The 19979-nt window shown below is 35.4% G+C and overlaps 1 protein-coding gene and 1 pseudogene across 1 annotated transcript; both read right to left on the bottom strand.

Moving 5' to 3' along the window:
• Window positions 1-2279: 2279 nt before the first annotated feature.
• LOC129489951 (N-alpha-acetyltransferase 50-like) lies at window positions 2280-2780 on the bottom strand (annotated as a pseudogene).
• A 3419-nt stretch (window positions 2781-6199) lies between these two features.
• LOC129489945 (olfactory receptor 8J2) lies at window positions 6200-12770 on the bottom strand. The gene is made up of 2 exons (XM_055293215.2): window positions 12749-12770; window positions 6200-9084 (listed from the first exon to the last, which is right to left on the bottom strand). Exon 2 carries the CDS (start codon window positions 9075-9077, stop codon window positions 8112-8114), a length of 966 nt encoding a protein of 321 aa, XP_055149190.1. The 5' UTR covers window positions 9078-9084; window positions 12749-12770; the 3' UTR covers window positions 6200-8111.
• Between the last annotated feature and the right edge of the window lie 7209 nt (window positions 12771-19979).

Here is a 19979-nt window from a genome sequence, read left to right as displayed (position 1 = left end):
TCTTTTTGTTTGTCTGTGCCCTGCCCCCAGAGATGGAACCTACAGAGGCAGGCAGGCCTCTTTGAGCTGTGGTGGGCTCCACCCATTTCGAGCTTCCCAGCTGCTTTGTTTACCTAGGCAAGCCTGAGCAATGGCGGGCGCCCCTCCCCTAGCCTCGCTGCCGCCTTGCAATTTGATCTCGGACTGCTGTGCTAGCAATCAGCGAGACTCCGTGGGCGTAGGACCCTCCAAGCCAGGTGCAGAATATAATCTCCTGGTGTGCTGTTTTTTAAGCCTGTTGGAAAAGTGCAGTATTAGGGTGGGAGTGACCTGATTTTCCAGGTGCCATCTGTCACCCCTTTCTTTCACTAGGAAAGGGAACTTCCTAACCTCTTGGACTTCCCGAGTGAGGCAATGCCTCACCCTGCTTTGGCTTTTGCATGGTGTGCTGCACCCACTGTCCTGCGCCCACTGTCTGGCACTCCCTAGTGAGATGAACCTGGTACCTCAGATGGAAATGCAGAAATCACCCATCTTCTGCATCTTTGTCGCTCACGCTGGGAGTTGTAGACCGGAGCTGTTCCTATTCGGCTATCTTTGCTCCCTCCAATTATTGATAAAATACTCATATAATTAAAGTTCTTAAGTGAACACCTGAGAGTCACAGGCTATAATAATAATTGATAGGAAAATAATTTGAAAATATTCTAGTTTTGTTTAATCTGTCAATTCTCATAGATAACACAGGTAAACTGTTAAAGTTAAATAAAATTTATGTAAATGAGATAAATGTTTACAAGTAAACTTTTCATGTAATTTAAAATTGTAAAGTTATGTTATATTAAATTAAGTAATAAATATTCACGAAATAACTGGGTCATTTGCAAATTTTAAAAAATCAAACTGTTGAACAAAATACATTTGTTCATGGTTTCTTAAATTATATAGAAATAGTAAGTATACTAGAGTCTATCAGTACATACAAAAATTATGTTATAGGAAAACATGTTTTGAAATATATAAAATGGCTTCCATTGCATAAAATACTGATAAATGACAGATAGTTTAACACTGCTTGGTAGAAATTAGGTTACTAAGAGCTAAAATTCTAATTAATGTGTATATAATTCTGGGCCAGAAACAGTGACTCACGCCTGTAATCCGAACACTTTGGGAGGCCAACCCCTGAGGTCAGGAGTTAGAGGCCAGCCTGGCCAACATGGAAAAACCCCAGTGTTACTAAAAATACAAAAATTAGCTGGGCGTGGTGGCTCATGCCTGTGATCCCAGCTACTCAGGAGGCTGAGACAGGAGAATCACTTGAACTTGGTAGGCAGAGGCTGCTGCGAGCCAAGATCGCATCACTGCACTCCAGTCTGGGCAACAGAGTGAGACTCTGTCTCAAAAAAAATAAAATAAAATAAAAAAATAAAATAACAACAATCAAAATCAATATAATTCTGCATAGAAAATGTATTAAAAACAAGATTTTTTGATAAAAAACTATTTACAAACCTAAAAAATGTTCTTTTAAAAATAATATTGTATAATTCAGAGGTTGTTTAAAGATTATTTCCACAAATAGATTTAGGAAGAAAATTAAAACAAGATAAAAAAACTAGTAAATAGATGAGAGAAATGTGACAAAAGTTATGGGTATGAAAATGTATTTTTGGCAAAGAAAGTTAAAAAATTTTGTAGAAAAAAATCTTGTGTGATAATTTTTGTGCTAAAGTAAAATGCTTATTTTAAAAAGAGCAAACATAGGACAAAATTAAACTTCTAATCATGTCAACAATGGTCTGAATAAATCATGAAAACAATTTTAAAGAGGAATTTATAAAAGAAATTTTGTCTGTAATCAAGTTCTCTATAACTAAATGTATAAGCATATTTCTAAGTTATTTAGTATTAAAATAAGCTAATACAAAACTAAATCTTTGTCCCTTATGGTAAAACAATATGGTTTTATTGAAATGTTGGTTTGCTTTTAATAAAATTGCAAAAAGTTTTGATTTTTAATTTTGAAATCTGTTTCTGTAACAGTCATCTTCTAAACTGCAAATGATTTCTGCCAAATTTCTTTCTGAGATCCAATTAACTTTCCTTATTTCTGATTGGAAGTGCTGTATTTTTTTATTTAAAATGATAATGTTACTTCTATAGGTATATTTTTCCTCTTAAAATATTTTAGATTCATATTTCAGAAGTTTAATTTTTGCTATATCTCACTGCACGTGATTTTCAGGTTATTATTGCCTTCAGTTTTCCTTCTTTCTCCTTTTGAGAAGGTAATTTGTTCAGTTGTCTGTCTTTTCCACATCTGCATTCTGACCAGAAGACAATTTGAGGTTTTTCTGCAGGACATGAGCATCTGCAGGCTTTATGGTTTTATAGTAGTTCTTAGGTTCCATAATCTCAAAGCCAAACTTCCTGTAGAAGTCAATTGCCAACTCATTGCTGATCTGGACATGCAGATAGATGTCAAAAGCGCCATCTTTTTCACATGTTTAAGATATGATTTAACATTGTAGTTCCTATTCCTAGCCTTTGGTAAGGTGTCAGATATCCAAGTGTGATGATGTAAAGTCTTTTCTGATTCTGTGAATGAGCCACCCTAGAGTACACTGCACCTACAGGAACATCACTGGAACAGGCAAGTTTTGATCGTTTACCACCTCCATCACATCCTTGTAGAACTTACCATTGTAGCTGACTGAAAAGATAACCTGATTCAGTCTCTTCAACTGTTTAATATTGTGTGGTGTCCCATCTGCCAGCTCCATCCAGCTACCTTTCATCTTCCCCACCTGCTGAGGCTTTTGTTATCACCAATAGCAACTCAGTCATAGTTGCTACCCTCAGCTCAAGACACTCAACCCCACAAGATGGCCTCCTCGCCTGGACAGGGAGCTGAGCAGGTGACAGAGGCAGTGCGTCCCTAAGTCTCCTGAGGGGGTGAGAGTGTCTCGCACCACTGCGCTGGTGCCACTGCTTCTCCACACATGCAAATGGATCTCTTGGCTCTAAAATGAAGATTTTCTGATCTATAATTAACTTTGAAATTTTCCAGTTGGGCCCATATGTCAAGAACATATGTCTTGCTAAATGATTAGTCTTATTTAGTGAAGTATAAGGGGAAAACATTGTCAAATACTAAGTGATGCTAAATCGTCTTTCAGTTACATTCAGGGGCATGTTATCTATATACTTGTTTCAAAATCTACATAAACTTATAAAAATCTAATATGTTATCAGTCCTAATTTTGGTTGATAAGCTTAATCTTCTTTAAAGTTATATTTGTATGAATGTATTATTGATGTGAGCATTTTATGATTTTCAGTTGTGCCACTTTTTTTTTTTTTTTTTTTGAGATGGAGTCTCGCTCTGTCGCCCAGGCTAGAGCGCAGCAGCGCCATCTGGGCTCACTGCAAGCTCCGCCTCCAGGGTTCACACCATTCTCCTGCCTCAGCCTCCCGAGTAGCTGGGACTACAGGTGCCCGCCACCACGCCCAGCTAATTTTTTGTATTTTTAGTAGAGATGGGGTTTCACCGTGTTAGCCAGGATGGTCTTGATCTCCTGACCTCGTGATCCACCTGCCTCAGCCTCCCAAAGTGCTGGGATTACAGGCGTGAGCCACTGTGCCCGGCCTGTTGTGTCACATTTATAAAAGTCTGATAGCCCTGATGTGATTTGGCCAGTCGTAATTCTGATTGATGTTTTAAAATGTAATAGGTAATAATAATAAATAAATTTACTTGTCAACTGAAAACTTTCGTCAGATTTTTATCCATGACTATTCTAACTTTTTTCATTCACAATTATTGTTTTAAATTCTTCTCTAAAAGTATTTACAATTAACTATAATCCAAAATTGCCTTTCATGGAAAAGACTCTAACAAGTATTCCTGAGCAGATTTATGACAACCTTAAAGGCAATGAAATAAATAAAAATGTCTAGAACTCTGATTTAAAAAACTTAAAGGTCCATAAAACTTATGAGTTCATAAAACTTATGGTTCATAAAACTTATGGGTTCATAAAACTGCTAATCAAGATCAAGCAATATAAAAATAACAGATGAAAATAGTGTTTTTATTATTTTATTTAAAACATTGTTTAAAACATTGATTCTTTACTTAAATAGTTTGTTTTCAAGATTTAAGAAAAATTTCACTCATAAGCTATAATTTACACAAATTTGGTAAGGGAAAATTTTGCGAAAAAATTGAAAGCGTTTGATTTCTCTCCCTATTTAATTCCTTGAAAATTCAAAAACTATTCATAAGTATTCTTAATTTTTTTATTACAACCTATATAACAACATAATTTCAATAAAAATCTGATTTATCTTTACTGGAGGACACAATTAGAAATAAAGGTCATATTACCATGGATTTGACTGAAAATATGTCATATTTGAAAATTTGCATAAAATGCCAGATTTCAACAGTTCCTAGCCTTACAGAGAATTAAGTAAAAATTATCACTTCCTGACAGGCCTAGGAACCTTAAGATTGTTAAGTGTGTAAACAAAATCCTCTGCCTTGGTTTGGCTTTCTAGCTTAAGAATTTTTTAAATCTGAGATTTTTAAGTGATCAAGGCAGAGAAAAAGTCATATTTCTAAAGCAAAGGTATAATATATCCATTATTCAGTTATAGCACTTTGCGTTGTTTTTAAGTTCTTGTTATTTACCTATAGACTACACTAAATTTTCAAGTCTTCTAGATTCTCCCAATACAATTTTTTTCTATAGAATTACTAAAAACAGAAACTTTTTTGTTCCAAAAGCCCTATAAGCTGAAACTAGATAAATTTTAAGGAACAAGCCTCCTGCCTCATATATGGGCCACAGAAAATGTTTACCAAACCACCTGATATTGTAATCAGAGATAGTCAAACTACAAACCATGACAAAAAGTTGATGTCTTAATGCTGTAGGCAGCTTTTCCCACGATGTCAGAATAAAACTCTATAATGGGGCTCACTATTCTCAGGACTACCTTTTTCATTTGGCAGCATAAATGGCATTTGATTTATTCAATTGGTTGTCTTTAAGCCTAGGGTCAAAACTATTATACAAATTGGGACTTTCATACTACTGTTAATTTTACTTTGTATTTTCCACTTTTAAACTTTGTGTGCGTTACTCATTAAATTTTTCCAGAAATACAATTTCTAACAAAACAATGCTTACTCAGCACTTTGAGATGATGGCAAAAAGATTATGAAACAGACAGAACTGAACTTAATAATGAATTCCAGGTAGACTTAGCCTGTGAGTCTCTTCCTTCAAACCTCTCATGTTGCTCAAATATGGCTAATGGGGTTTTGTCATTAACTCACAGTCAGTAAGCACTCTCTCCAATGTGAGATGGGATCAGGAACACAGAACAAGTCTATTTTTATTTTGGCACCAAGAAACATCAAAACTTAATGACAGTATGACTTATTAGTGGTGCATTTGGAAAAATATTTTGATCAAAGGGGGAAATGTGAAAGCTGTCAGAATCAAAATGGAGTTACTTCTGTTTACAAAATTAAAAAACAACAAACACACATACACACAAACTGACAAATAAAGCCTTAGAAGGCATGAAGAGAAGGTTCTCAGGTTTGTATGCCTGATAACAAAAATATCACAAATGATGGTAAAAATCACAACCTTGCACAAAGGCCATCACAACTGTAAAAACATATATACTTCTCCAAGGACATCTGTCCAGCAACTGCCTGTCCAATCTCAGACTAGTATCACTCTTATTACTGATTTTTGAAGCCAAAGATAATTATCTCAAAAAGTATGTAATCCTCCTCATTGTTTTTCTCTATAAAACCCTTTGTCTTCCTTTTTCTGTCTGAATATGCACATAATTTACTATGGCACTTGCCTTCTCATTGCAATGCTGTAATCTCGAATAAATATTACTCTCTTTTAGGGAGCCTCTCTCTGTTATTTAGGTTGACATGCCCTGTGGGGTGATTAACATATAGACCAGAGCTGACAATTTGCTTTTTCTGTCTTGCTTCTTTGAAAACTTGTCTGCTTGGTTGATTGAGTTAATTCATCACATATGAATAAAAGTGCCACAAGTGTTATGTGAGTGTGTATGTGTATATGTGTATACACTTTTGCAACCTTAAAACCAACTGATTTTTATCTTTTATTCAAAGAAGGCCATGTGTATAGCTTGTTTACATAAATTTTATAGTAAATAATGTAGAGAGGATATACAGCATGTCAACTTTTTTAAGACTGTACCATTGAGCACTAATGAATAAGGCAGGTACAGGAATCTATCTGAACATGGCACATTCCATGGAAAAGGGAATTTGCTGATGTGATTAAGAACCATGAGATGAGGAGGCTTTCATGGATTATCTGTGTGAGTCCAAGACAATCATAGGGGAGAGAGGGAAGAAGAGGGTGAAAGGCAGAGGAGACCCAGCAGTGGAAGCAGAGGTCAGAGTGATGAGATTGCTGGCTGAAAGGGGAACATAAGCCAAGTGCTGTAGGCAACCTCTAGAACATGGAAAAAACAAGAAAACAGATTGTACCCAGAGGTTCCAGTAGGAATACAGACTGCCAACACCTTGATTTTAACCTCGTGAGACCCACTTTGACCTTCTGACCCCCAGAACTGTGGGATAATAAATTCGGGTTGTTCCAAGCTACTATGTTTGTAGTGATTTCTTATAGTAGCAGTAGAAAATGAATACAAGAGACAACATCATTATTTTTACAAAATACACATGTGTAAGCCAAATTAAAAGGTAGAAAACACTGGAGTACTTCTTATTGACCTTAACTAATTTAGTAATATGCATAACATTGGTATAAATGCAAGTGTGAGTTTAGCCCTGTTACTCCAATGCTACTCATCTAGCCAGACCCAAAAGAATTGTTTCTAATGGGAAGTACAGTTCTGTGATTACAATTGTATCAGTTGATGAAGCCAAATACACACATCAGAAAGTAGAAAAATATACACAAATAAACAAATAAGTAACATAAAGGCAAATGCCATTGAACTATTATTAATGTTGCCCTTGAGACCAGAAATATTCCTCATATAGTGTGATTTTTCTTGCCTTCAGTGACTCTGCTCCTTTAAGGCTGAAGTTAGAAGTTGAAATATTGATTTGAGTCACACAGTCCCCGGATTGGGTATGCTTCTAACCTTCCTGAAAATATTATAACTTTACTTTATTTCCAGACACTACCTTTATTTCACATATAAGTGCCACTCTCCCTCACTCCATCATGCATTAGTAGCCTTTTACATGCAAAGAGATGTAGTTCATAGTAACTATTAACTTTAAAAAAAAAAAAATAGGAGGGCTCTTAAGAACTGCTGACATCTTAAAGAAAATATTCTTTTTAAAAAATTTTGTCTAATAAAATTTCATTTCAAATTACACTGAATGAAAATGCTAAAAGTAGTGATGTTTGGTATTATAGTTTCATAACAAAGGCAATTAACTTTATACAAATGTTTTATGATGAGATGGAAAAAAATTGTGTGTCTTATTTGAGAGAACATCAACATTTAGCTTTGGGTGCACACACCAACTAAGAGCAATGAAAAAGGAAAATCTCCTTTAAAAATTTGTTAGCCTGTTTTCCCTTAAGTCTTATTTCCACGTGCAGTTTTTCTGTGATAAAAATTTATTTTTAAATACAAGATAAAAATGGTTCCAAAAAAGTTGAACTTGATGGATAAAATGCTACAAAACTAAAAATACAATTTTTAGTAGCTGAACAAAAGATGTCTCTTGCAAGGAGGATAATCTGAGTTTTGACCACCTTCCAAGAAATGATGCCACATACCTCCACAAGCACTATCAGGCATTCTCTTCCTTGTTTGTAAATTATTTTAAAAACCCTTTAGCAGCTTACATTTTATTTATAAGTTATCTATAAACTTGATTATTTTCAAGTTATTTTTTATTAATTATAGACATTGTTTTCTTGTTTGGGTATGTGAGGTTGACATAAGAACAATTAAACATTTCCCACTGAATTGAATGGAATTTCTACCAATTTCTTGCCACTTTTTTTTAAAAAAAACAGCAGTTTTCAGGAAAAAACGAAAAGCACTAAAGGAAGATAGTTTTAGCTTTACATTTACATTAGTTTGAGTGATCGGCATGGGTTATCTAGGAACCTCTTTAGTGCATCCTTCACGTTCTTGTTCCTTAGGCTGTAAATTAGAGGGTTCAGCATTGGTATCACCAGGGTGTAGAAGACCGAGGCCGTTTTGTCAGTATCTAATGAGTGATTACTCCTTGGTTGCAAATACATGAAAAGGAGAGTCCCATAGAACACAACCACAGCTGTCATGTGAGAAGCACAGGTGGAAAAGGCTTTTTGTCGTCCTTCTGAGGAACGTATCTTCAAAATGGTAATAACGATGTTGAAGTAGGATATCAGAACAACGATCATGGAAAAAAACAAGTTGGTCCCTGAAAAGATAAACACTGCTGTTTCTGGAATGTAGGTATCAGAACAGGACAATGCTAGCAAAGGGACATCGTCACAGTAAAAATGGTTGATGATGTTGGAAGAACAGTATGACACAGAGAACACACAGGAAGAGACAGTCAGTGCTGTGATAAGACTCTGAAGGTATGTGAGGGACACCAGCAAATGACACACCTTTGGAGACACCACTACGGCATAGAGCAGAGGGTTGCAAATAGCCACATAGCGGTCATAGGCCATTGCGGCCAGCATGAAAATCTCAGCCACAATGAAAACCAAGAATCCACCCAGTTGGGCTGCACATCCATAGTATGATATGGTTTTCTTGGTAACCAGAAAGTTAACCAACATTTTAGGGGCAATGACAGTAGAATTGCAAAGATTAATAACAGCCAAGTGTCGGAGGAAAAAGTACATGGGGGTTTGAAGTTGAGAGTCAACACTGGTGAGGGTGATGATGCCCAGGTTCCCTGCCACTGTCAGCAAATAGAGCACCAGGAAGACCAGGAAGAGGGGAATCTGGAGCTCTGGATCATCTGAGACTCCCACAAGAATGAATTCCGTCACCCATGTGAGATTTCCTGAAGCCATTTGTATTGTTGCCTTCATCTTTTACCTGAAAAAGTTGAAAGAAATCAATCGATGATAACATTGATGTTTCTATTAGGTGCTAGGTTGTTAAATATTTCATTTGAAATCAGTTTATTTTGTCTTACAAACCCTTAAAAGTTTTAGAACCTAATTGTTTTTCTTCCCATGTTTTCATAAACTTCAGAAATAAAAACTCACCAGACAATTAAGAGTCTTAAAACTGGCCGGGTGTGGTGGCTCACGCCTGTAATCCCAGCACTTTGGGAGGAGGAGGTGGGCAGATCACGAGGTCAGGAGATCTAGACCATCCTGACCAACATGGTGAAACCCCGTCTCTACTAAAAACACAAAAAATTAGCCGGGCGTGGTGGCGGGCATCTGTAGTCCCAGCTACTCAGGAGGCTGAGGCCGGAGAATTGCTTGAATCCAGGAGGTAGAGATTGCAGTGAGCCGAGATCGTGCCACTTCACTCCAGCCTGGGCGACAGGGTGAGACTCTGTCTCAAAAAGAAAAGAAAAGAGTCTTAAAACTGTTTGGACAAGCAATTTATGTATTCACTATTGGATATAGTTTATATTGAGCGAATACATATGTATTTGTTTCATTATGATGTCTTAATATTATTATGCATTTATCAACTATGTTAGCACATGATATTGGAGGAATATATATGCACTGGATATTAATGTATATTCACATGTATTATATGCGTAGATTAGCATATGATATTGATTAATATATATACACTTACATACACATGTAATTTATTACTTACAATTTTTATTTGTGTGTTTCTGTCTGTGTTTCCAGTGATAAGAGAGAGCAGCCTTAAGAAGTTAATGAGCAGAGTGACCACTAGTTATCTTTTTCCTAGGTTCCACTGGTGACTTATCCAGGCCCTAACTTGTCATTAATAATCCTTGGGAATTTCAACATTTCTACGGGAAACACTTTCCGTATTCTGGATTTTGCTTTATCAATTTCTACCACATAATGTTGCTTCAGCTGTGCAGAAGTAAGCCTACACTTCAATATTTTTCCTTCTGAGTGTAATTCTGAAAGTCAGAATCCTCTTTACTTAATCACATTTCATTACTTTTGTTAAATAAGCCAGTCCTGTCCTATCATTGTGACTTCTCTTACTCACTCTTCTCTACTATTTTGTTCCAGAAGCCCTACTCTCCCTTCCCTTTCTAGCTTATACTTCTTCATTTTAAATTGTTAAAGTTGTTTTATTTTTTAATGCTTATTACTTACAACTTTTATTTGTTAAAGTTAGATTACTTTAATTTATTATACTTGTATAGAAAGAGCAGTGGGGAAGGTTGTTAATATTTATTTAGAAAGTAACATGTGGCCGGGCGCGGTGGCTCACGCTTGTAATCCCAGCACTTTGGGAGGCCGAGGTGGGTGGCTCACGAGGTCAGGAGATCGAGACCATGGTGAAACCCCGTCTCTACTAAAAATACAAAAAATTAGCCCGGCGTGGTGGCGGGCGCCTGTAGTCCCAGGTACTCGGAGAGGCTGAGGCAGCAGAATGGCATGAACCCAGGAGGCGGAGCTTGTGGTGAGCTGAGATTGCGCCACTGCACTCCAGCCTGGGTGACAGAGCGAGACTCTGTCTCAAAAAAAAAAAAAAAAAAGAAAGTAACATGTATTGAAAATTATGCTAGGAATTTTTAAATAGTTATCTCATTCTGCAGGAGCACCCTAAAATATAGGTAGATGGTAATTATTTTCATGTCTAATAAGAAAATTGGGTCTCAATGAAGTAAAATTACTCGAAAAGACTGTGTAAGACATTGTTCCAAACTGCATGGTTTTATGATTTTGTTTCTGTGATTGATTATGTTAGTCTACCAATTAATACTCAAAATTACTCGAAAATACTATGTAGACATTGATCTAAACTTCATCGTTTTATTTTGTTGTTTTGTGATTTTGTTTATGTGATTGGTTTGTTTCAGTCTACCAGTTAATACCTACGTGATTTTTACCAAGCATTATATTCTTGTATTATCCAAATTAAATGAGATAATGCACATAAATGATTTGTTTTTATAGAGCCTGGTACCAAGTGAATGCAAAACGGATGTTACCTTCAGTTTTTGTTATTAGAATGCTTTGAATGATTTTCAATATGGGTTCTTAATTCCAGTAATTCATTCCACCTTACTGAGTGCTTTTACAGTTAATACAGAAATAGCAAATGAATTATATTACTGCATATTTTTTTTAAAAACTGGGACACACAATATCTAGCTACTTTTTTAACAAACAAAACATGCTGTCTTGCAGATTACCTCTTAAATCTTCAGTGTTTCTTTGTTATGATACATTATTAAACACATCAAATATGAGTCTGAGAAACTTATCTGATTGTGTGTAGCACCTCTCCTCTATCTTTTGTTTCTTGCCACTGTGCCTAAAAAGAACTGTATGTCTTATAAGTAGGCAAGCTTATGATTTAAAACATTGTGCTAACAATTACTTTGATCAAAATATTTCCTGTTTGTTTGCCACACACAAAGCAACTCAGTGCATTGTTCATTCTGACATTTATGTTCCATAGACACCCTTAATTTAACAACAAAAAAGAACATCATGAACAACAGCAGTTATTTACTGGCTACTCTGAATTTGTGCAATTAGCTCTGGGAAGGAAGAGAATTTGCAAATATTTAATATCTTTACCCATTATTAATTTCTCCTCCTCTGAAGCATGGCTGAGGGCACAGCTGGAGTCGATTATTATTTCAGCAAGTATATGCCATTGACATAAAGTTTCCTTAGAACAGGCCCAGTTTTCTCCTGTTGGGTTTTCTTTTTTTTTTTTACAATATTTTTTGAGCTAGAATTTTCCTGTTAAGAGCTATTATAATTTTTCACAAAAGTTTGTTTAAAATTAGTTTTTGAAAAGAAATATTTTATAGGCCTATCAATACCGTGAATCTCAATATAAAATAAATAAAAATATACCTGATGTTAATAATTTCAATGTCAATTTCACTGTAAAAATTGTCACTCTTTGGATGAGGTGTTATGTTTCAAATTAACTCTTAAATAGCTTCTGAGAAGATTTCAAGACTATATTTCATTAATGTCTGATTGTGGAATTTGTGTTAAGCTTGTTGAGACATGGGTCTGGTTTGAGACAAGCACTGAATCTCAGCATGAGTTTTTGGCATCCATCAGGGAGATTGACTATTATTACCAGGGAATCTTTTCATCCTAGGATTTTTCACCCCAGGGAATGCAAGAATAAAAGCTCATTTTCATCAGTGTCAAGTATTTCTGAAAGCCCTTTTTTGAAACATCAAATCATATGCATCGGAGACATAAGATACTTTCCTTTTGGTGTAGCATTCTCTCTAAACATCTCAGTTCTAAGGCAGAAAAATATCACTATGCATATTAAGGTGGAATATACTAACCATAATGACTATTCATTATTTGGTATAAATGTTCAAGCTGTCTAGCCTATCAATAGAGATGCTGGATACTATTGTTTATGTTGTATCACTGTCATTTACAATAAGAAATCAGTGGGCAGATACTTGAGTTATTTGGAAAAGAAGACAAATTAGATATCATTTCAATCCTGAGTCTGATTTAAATTGGTAAATCCTCAAAGATACTTGATTTTTACATGAAGCTTAGAAAGAAGTAAAATATTTGGTATAACCTACCCGTGTAGAGAGATCTGGCCAGGCCCAGACCCAAGGTTCCTGCTCGAAGCATGTTAGAGTTTTTCAACTGTCTGAAGTCTCTGAAGACCTTCACACTGAATATGTTTGTTTCTAGGTCCCAGTCCCCAAGCATGACAACAAGATTTTCCAAATAAAAATCAGATTCCCTGGGGAAAGAAAGAAAAACAGCGTTCATTAGCCAAGATTCCACTCAAAATTTTACCCAAAGAGTGAAAATGTGGAAATTGCCTAGGAACTCACTTAGATAATACTATTAAATAAAAAAAGAATGCAATTACTCCTATATAAAATGAGAATTGATACTGCTGGCCCTGAGTTGAAAAAATCAATAGATAGCAAGCACAGGATTCTGGCTCCAATGGTCAATTTTAATATGAATATTGGGAACAGAACTAAATGTAACCCCCATATTATACTTATCATATATGTGGTCTTATTTCTAGTGATTAATTAAAATTATTTGGTTGGAAAATATGTTTTTTATATGATGAGCCTGTGATCTTCCCTCAAAGCATATAGAAACATCATAAGTAAATACTTACAGCATTTCTTTTTTTTTAACTTATTACATGGAATTTTCTAGTCCGCAAGCATTGTAGATGCAAAAGTTATGTCTGCAATTACATTCTAGACACTATATTTCCATCACTCAAATTAAACAATACTTTTATATTATATGCTTTATTATTTTAAAAAATGGATCATTATATACAACCTAAATTTTCATTTAACCAGCTTCTCCCATTTCCATTTCCTCCATTCTATTCAGAATTAACCACTTTTGACTATCACAACCTTTTTTTAATTGTTATACTTTAACTTCTGGAATACGTGTGCAGAATGTGTAGGTTTGTTACATAGGTATACATGTGCCATGGTGGTTTGCTGCACCCATCAACCTGTCATCTACATTAGGTATTTCTCCTAATACTATCCCTCCCCTAGGCCCCCAGACCCTGACAGGTTCTGGTGTGTGATGCCACCATCCCCCCGAGTGTACATGTGTCCTTATTGTTCAACTCCCACTTATGAGTGAGAACATATGGTGTTTGGTTTTCTGTCTTGTGATAGTTTGCTGAGAATCATGGTTTCCAGTTTCATTCATGTCCCTGCAAAGGACATGAACTCATTCTTTTTTATAGCTGTATAGTATTCCATGGTGTATATATACCACATTTTCTTTATCCAGTCTATCACTGATGGCCATTTCAGTTGGTTCCAAATTTTTGCTATTGTAAATAGTGCTGCAGTAAACACACATGGGCATGTCTCGTTATAGTAGAATGATTTTTAATCCTTAGGGTACATAGCCAGTAATGGGATTGCAGGGTCAAATGGTATTTCTAATTCTAGATCCTTGAGCAATCACCACACTGTCTTCCACAACAGTTGAGCTAATTTACACTTCCACCAACAGTATAAAACCATTCCTATTTCTCCACATCCTCTTCAACATGTTGTTTCCTGACTTTTTAATGATCACCATTCTAACTGGCGTGAGATGGCTATCTCATTGTGGTTTTGATTTGCATTTCCCTAATGAGCAGTGATGATGAGCATTTTTTCATATGTTTGTTGGCTGCATAAATGTCTTCTTTAGAGAAGTGTCTGTTGATATCCTTTGCTGACTTTTTGATGTTTTTTTTCTTGCAAATTTGTTTAAGTTCTTTGTAAATTCTGGATATTAGCCCTTTGTCAAAGATCAGATGGTTGTAGATGTGTGGAGTTATTTCTGAGGCCTCTGTTCTGTTTCACTTGTCTATATATCTGTTTTTGCACAAGTACCGTGCTGTTTTGGTTACTGTAGCTTTGTAGTATAGTTGGAAGTCAGGTAGCATGATGCCTCTAGCTTTGTTCATTTTGCTTAGGATTGTCTAGGCTATGCGGGCTCTTCTTTGGTTCCATATGAACTTTCAAGTCATTTTTTCCAACTCTGTGAAGAAAGTCAATGGTAGCTTGATGGGGACAGCACTGATTCTATAAATTATTTTGGGTAGTATGTCCATTTACATGATATTGATTCTTCCTATCCATTAGCATGGAACGTTTTTCCATTTGTTTGTGTCGTATCTTATTTCCTTGAGCAGTGGTTTGTAGTTCTCTTTGAAGAGGTCCTTCACATCCCTTGTATGTTGTATTCCAAGGTATTTTATTCTCTTAATAGCAATTGTGAATGGGAGTTCACTCATGATTTGGCTCTCTGTTTTTGGTGTATAGAAATGCTTGTGATTTTTTTTTTTTTTTTTGAGACTGAGTCTCGCTCTGTCACCCAGGCTGGAGTGCAGTGGCACAATCTCGGCTCACTGCAAGTTCCACCTCCCGGGTTCACGTCATTCTCCTGCCTTAGCCTCTCCGAGTAGCTGGGACTACAGGCGCCTGCCACTACACCCGGCTAATTTTTTTGTATTTTTAGTAGAGATGGGGTTTCACCGTGGTCTCGATCTCCTGACCTTGTGATCCACCCACCTCAGACTTTGCTGAAGTTGCTTATCAGCTTAAGGAGATTTTGGGCTGAGATGATGGGGTTTTCTAAATATACAATCATGCCATCTGCCAACAGAGACATTTTGACTTCCTCTCTTCCTATGTGAATACAATTTATTTCTTTCTCTTGCCTGATTTCCCTGGCCAGAACTTCCAATACTATGTTGAATAGGGTTGGTGAGAGAGGGAATCCTTGTCTTGTGCCAGCTTTCAAAGGTAATGCTTCCAGGTTTTGCGCATTCAATATGATATTGGCTGTGGGTTTGTCATAAATAGCTCTTATTATTTTGAGATAAATTCCATTGATAACTAGTTTATTGAGAGTCTTTAGCATGAAGGACTGTTGAATTTTGTTGAAGGCCTTTTCTGCATCTGTTGAGATAATCAAGTGGTTTTTGTCATTGGTTCTGTTTATGTGCTGGATTATGTTTATTGATTTGTGTATGTTGAGCCAGGCTTGCATCCCAGGGATGAAGCCGACTTGATCGTGGTGGGTATGCTTTTTGATGTGCTGCTGGATTTGGTTTGCCAGTATTTACTGAGGATTTTCACATTGATGTTCATCAGGGATATTGGCCTAAAATTTTCTTTTGTGTTGTGTCTCTGCCAGGTTTATCAGGATTATGTTGGCCTCGTAAAATGAGTTAGGGACAAGACTCTTTTTCTATTGTTTGGAATAATTTCAGAAGGAATGGTACCAGCTCCTTTTTGTACCTCTGGTAGAATTTGGCTGTGAATCCGTCAGGTCCTGGAGTTTTTTTGGGCTGGTAGACTATTAATTACTGCCTTAATTTCAGAACTTGCCATTGGCCTATTCAGGGATTCAACTTCTTCCTGATTTAGTTTTGGGAGGGTGTATGTGTCCAGGAATTTGTCCATTTGTTCTAGATTTTCTAGCATATTTGCATAGAGATGTTTATAGTATTCTCTGATGGTAGTTTGTATTTCTGTGGGATCGGTGGTGCTAACCCCTTTATCATTTTTTATTACATCTATTTAATTCTTCTCTCATTTCTTCTTTATTAGTCTGGCTAGCGAGCGATCTATTTTGTTGATCTTTTCAAAAAACAAGCTCCTGGATTCACTGATTTTTTGAAGCGTTTTTCATGTCTCTATCACCTTCAGTTCTGCTCTGATCTTAGTTATTTCTTGTCTTCTGCTAGCTTTTGAATTTGTTTGCTCATGTTTCTCTAATTATTTTAATTGTGATGTTAGGGTGTCGATTTTAGATCTTTCCTGCTTTCTCTTATGGGCATTTAGTGCTACAAATTTCCCTCTACAAACTACTTTAAATGTGTCCCAGAGATTCTGGTATGTTGTGTCTTTGTTCTCATTGGTTTCAAAGAACATCTTAGATCCCTACACAATAATAGTGGGAAACTTTAACACCCCACTGTCAATATTAGACAGATCAATGAGACAGAAAATTAACAAAGATTTCCTGGACTTGAACTCAGCTCTGGACCAAGAGGACCTAATAGACATCTACAGAACTCTCCACCCCAAATCAACAGAATATACATTCTTCTCAGCACTACATCACACTTATTCTAAAATTAACCACATAATTGTAAGTAAAACAAATGCAAAAGAATGGAAATCATAACAAACAGCCTCTCAGACAACAGTGCAATCAAATTAGAACTCAGGATTAACAAATTCATTCAAAACCACAAAACTACATGGAAACTGAGCAACCTGCTCCTGAGTAACTACTGGGTAAATAACGAAATTAAGGCAGAAATAAAGACTATCACAACCTTTTATTCTCTTTTCAAGAGAGATCTATCATCTTAAAAATTCTAAGTGTATATTGCAGTAATCTTACCTATATGGGCAACAACAACAAAAAATAGATAAATACAGAACCTCTCTGGAACTTAATCCTCTGGCATGACTGAAATGCTATACCTGTTTTATGGTAACTCTCCATTTATTCCTGCCTCCTTGCCCCAGCACCTGGAAACCCCCATTCTCCTCTGTGTGTTTATGCATTTGATTATTTTGCATACCTTATATAAGTGATATCATAGAGTATTGGTCCTTCTGTGTTGGACTTATTTTACTTAACACAGTGTCTTCAAGGTTAATAAATTCTGTCTAGTTTTTAAAATAAATCAATTTACTATTATATTTTTGGTAAATAAATGTTATGTATCATATCTAGTTATGTAGTTTTAAATTTATGTAAGGGAATTATGATGCCTACATCATTTTTGATTGACTTATTTTTTCTTCAAAGAAGATGATTTTGTTATTTAAATATCTTGATTGTTATAGATTTGTTTATGCATTTAAACTAGAAAAAAATTAGTTGTGTTGAGTCTTCTATATTACATGAATAATGTAATTCACATCTTTTTAGTCCTAATTTTTCTCTCATACAATATTCTATCAAGTTTGTACACTTGTATGACACTTGGAAATTATTAGGCCACATAGTGTCAATATTTTCAAATCCAGCAGATGCAACAAAAAAGTTTTGGCATTTCTATTTATAACATATCTTAGTACTTACATTTGCAAGTGTTTAATGTTCATATAGCCAGGAAAAAGTTGGGGATATTTTTCCACTCAAGACCTCTAGCAGTTTTAATAATTCCAGGAAGCTCCTATTTTGGTAAATAAAAGGAAACAATAAAATGTCATTAAAATTTTACTTTGAACAATAATTAAAAATACATTTAGTCTGCTGGACAACTGAATAGCCACACAAAAATTAATAAAGAAGAACCACTACATCTAATTATACACAAAAATTAACTTCAAATCAACACCCTAAATATAAAAGTAAAATTATAAAACTCTTAGAGGACAACGTAGGTGTAAATCTTCATGACCTTCTTTGTGTCTGGCAATAGATTCCTGAACATGCTACCCCAGCTACAAGCAACAACAGCAGAAAATTTATAAATCAAACTTCATCAAAATTAAAAATATTTCTTCATCAAAGGACATTATCAAGGCAGTGAAAAGACAACCTAAAAAGTGGAAGAAAACATTTCCAAATAATACATTTGATAGGTATTAGATAACTAGAATACATAAAAAAACTCCCACAACTCAACAATAAGGAGTCAAATAACCTTAGGAACCTACTTATAAATGACAAAAATTGTTGAATAAAATTTTCTCCAGAGAGATAGACAAATGCCCAATAAAAACATGAAAGTTACTCAACATTAGTTATTAGAGAATTGTAAATAAGAATCACAGTAAAATACCACTTCATATCAATCAGAATGGAAAACAGAAAACGGCAAACGTTAGTGAGGATGTGGATAAACTTATACCCTCATGCTTTGCTGTTGGGAATGTAAATGTAAAATCATTCAGGTACTAAGCTACTATACAAAGCAGTTTGGCAGTTCCTCAAAAAGTTAAACATAGAATTAACATGTGACTACAATTCCACTACAAGATATATACCCAGGTAATCAAACAAAGTCATGTAGAGGCAGCTCTACTCACAATAGCCAAGTGGTTAAGAAAAAAAAAGTCAAAATTTCCATCAACAGATAAATGGATAAACAAATTGTGATATATGCATACAGTGGGATATTATCCATCTCCATAAAATAAATATAGCTTTTGAATAAAATAGAATAAACTTAACTAAGGAGACGGAAGGTGTGTAGACTGAAAACTGCAAAACATTTGTGAAATAAATTCAAGAAGATAACAAATGGAAAGTCATCCTAGGTTCATGAATTGGAGAACTTAATATTGGTAAAATTCCTATTCTATCCAAAGTGCTTTGCAAGTTCAATGAAATCCCCAAAACCCCAAAGACATGGTTTACAGTAACAGAAAAAAAGAAAGCCCTAAATTTTATATGGAACCACAAAACACCCTGAGTAGTCAAAATAATCTAGAACACGAAGAACAAAAGTGGAGGTTCCATATTTTCTAATTTCAAAATATATTACAAATCTGCAGTAATTAAAACTGCACAGGACCAAGCATAGTGTTTCACGCCTATAGTGCCAGCAGTTTGGAAGGCTGAGGAAAGTGGATTGCTTGAGGCCAGAAGTTCAAAACCAGTCTTGGCAACATAATGAGATCTCATCTCTACAAAAAATAAAATAACATAAAAATTACCTGGGCATGGTGATATGCATCTCTAGTCCCAGCTTTTTGGGAGGCTGAGGCAGGAGGATCTTTTAAATCCAGAACGTTGAGTCTGCAGTGAGCCACAATCAGGCCACAGTGCCCTCCAGCCTGGGTGACACACTGAGACTCTGCCTCAAAAAAATAACAAAACAAAACTGTATGGTATTTACATACAGACTGACATATAGACCACTGGAAGATAGAGAGAGATCAAAAGAACAAATCCACATATATATAGTCCACATCTTCGACAGGGGGCCTAACACAGGGTAAAGAAGAGTCTCTTCAACAAATGGTTCTGGGAAAATTGGATATCCACATGCAAAAGAATAAAACTGGGCCCTTATCTTAAATTATACTCAAAAGTCAACTCAAAATGGATTAAACATAAGACCTGAAACTTCAAAACTCTTAGGAGAAAAGATAGAGAAAAATTTTTATTACATTAGTCTTGGGAATGATAGCTTGAATATGATACCAAAAGTACAGACAGCAAAATAAAAACAAAATTGACAAGTTGGAATTTATCAAACTAAAAAATTTCTTCATAGTTAAGGAAACAATCAACACAGTGTATATACAGTATACAGAATGGGAGAAAATATTTGCAAAT

The sequence above is a fragment of the Symphalangus syndactylus genome, chromosome 1 (assembly GCF_028878055.3).
Source record: "Symphalangus syndactylus isolate Jambi chromosome 1, NHGRI_mSymSyn1-v2.1_pri, whole genome shotgun sequence".
In the NCBI taxonomy this organism is placed as follows: Eukaryota; Metazoa; Chordata; class Mammalia; order Primates; family Hylobatidae; genus Symphalangus; species Symphalangus syndactylus.
The sequence above is the reverse complement of the archived record's forward strand: the minus strand, read 5'-3'. Positions and strand labels throughout refer to the sequence as shown.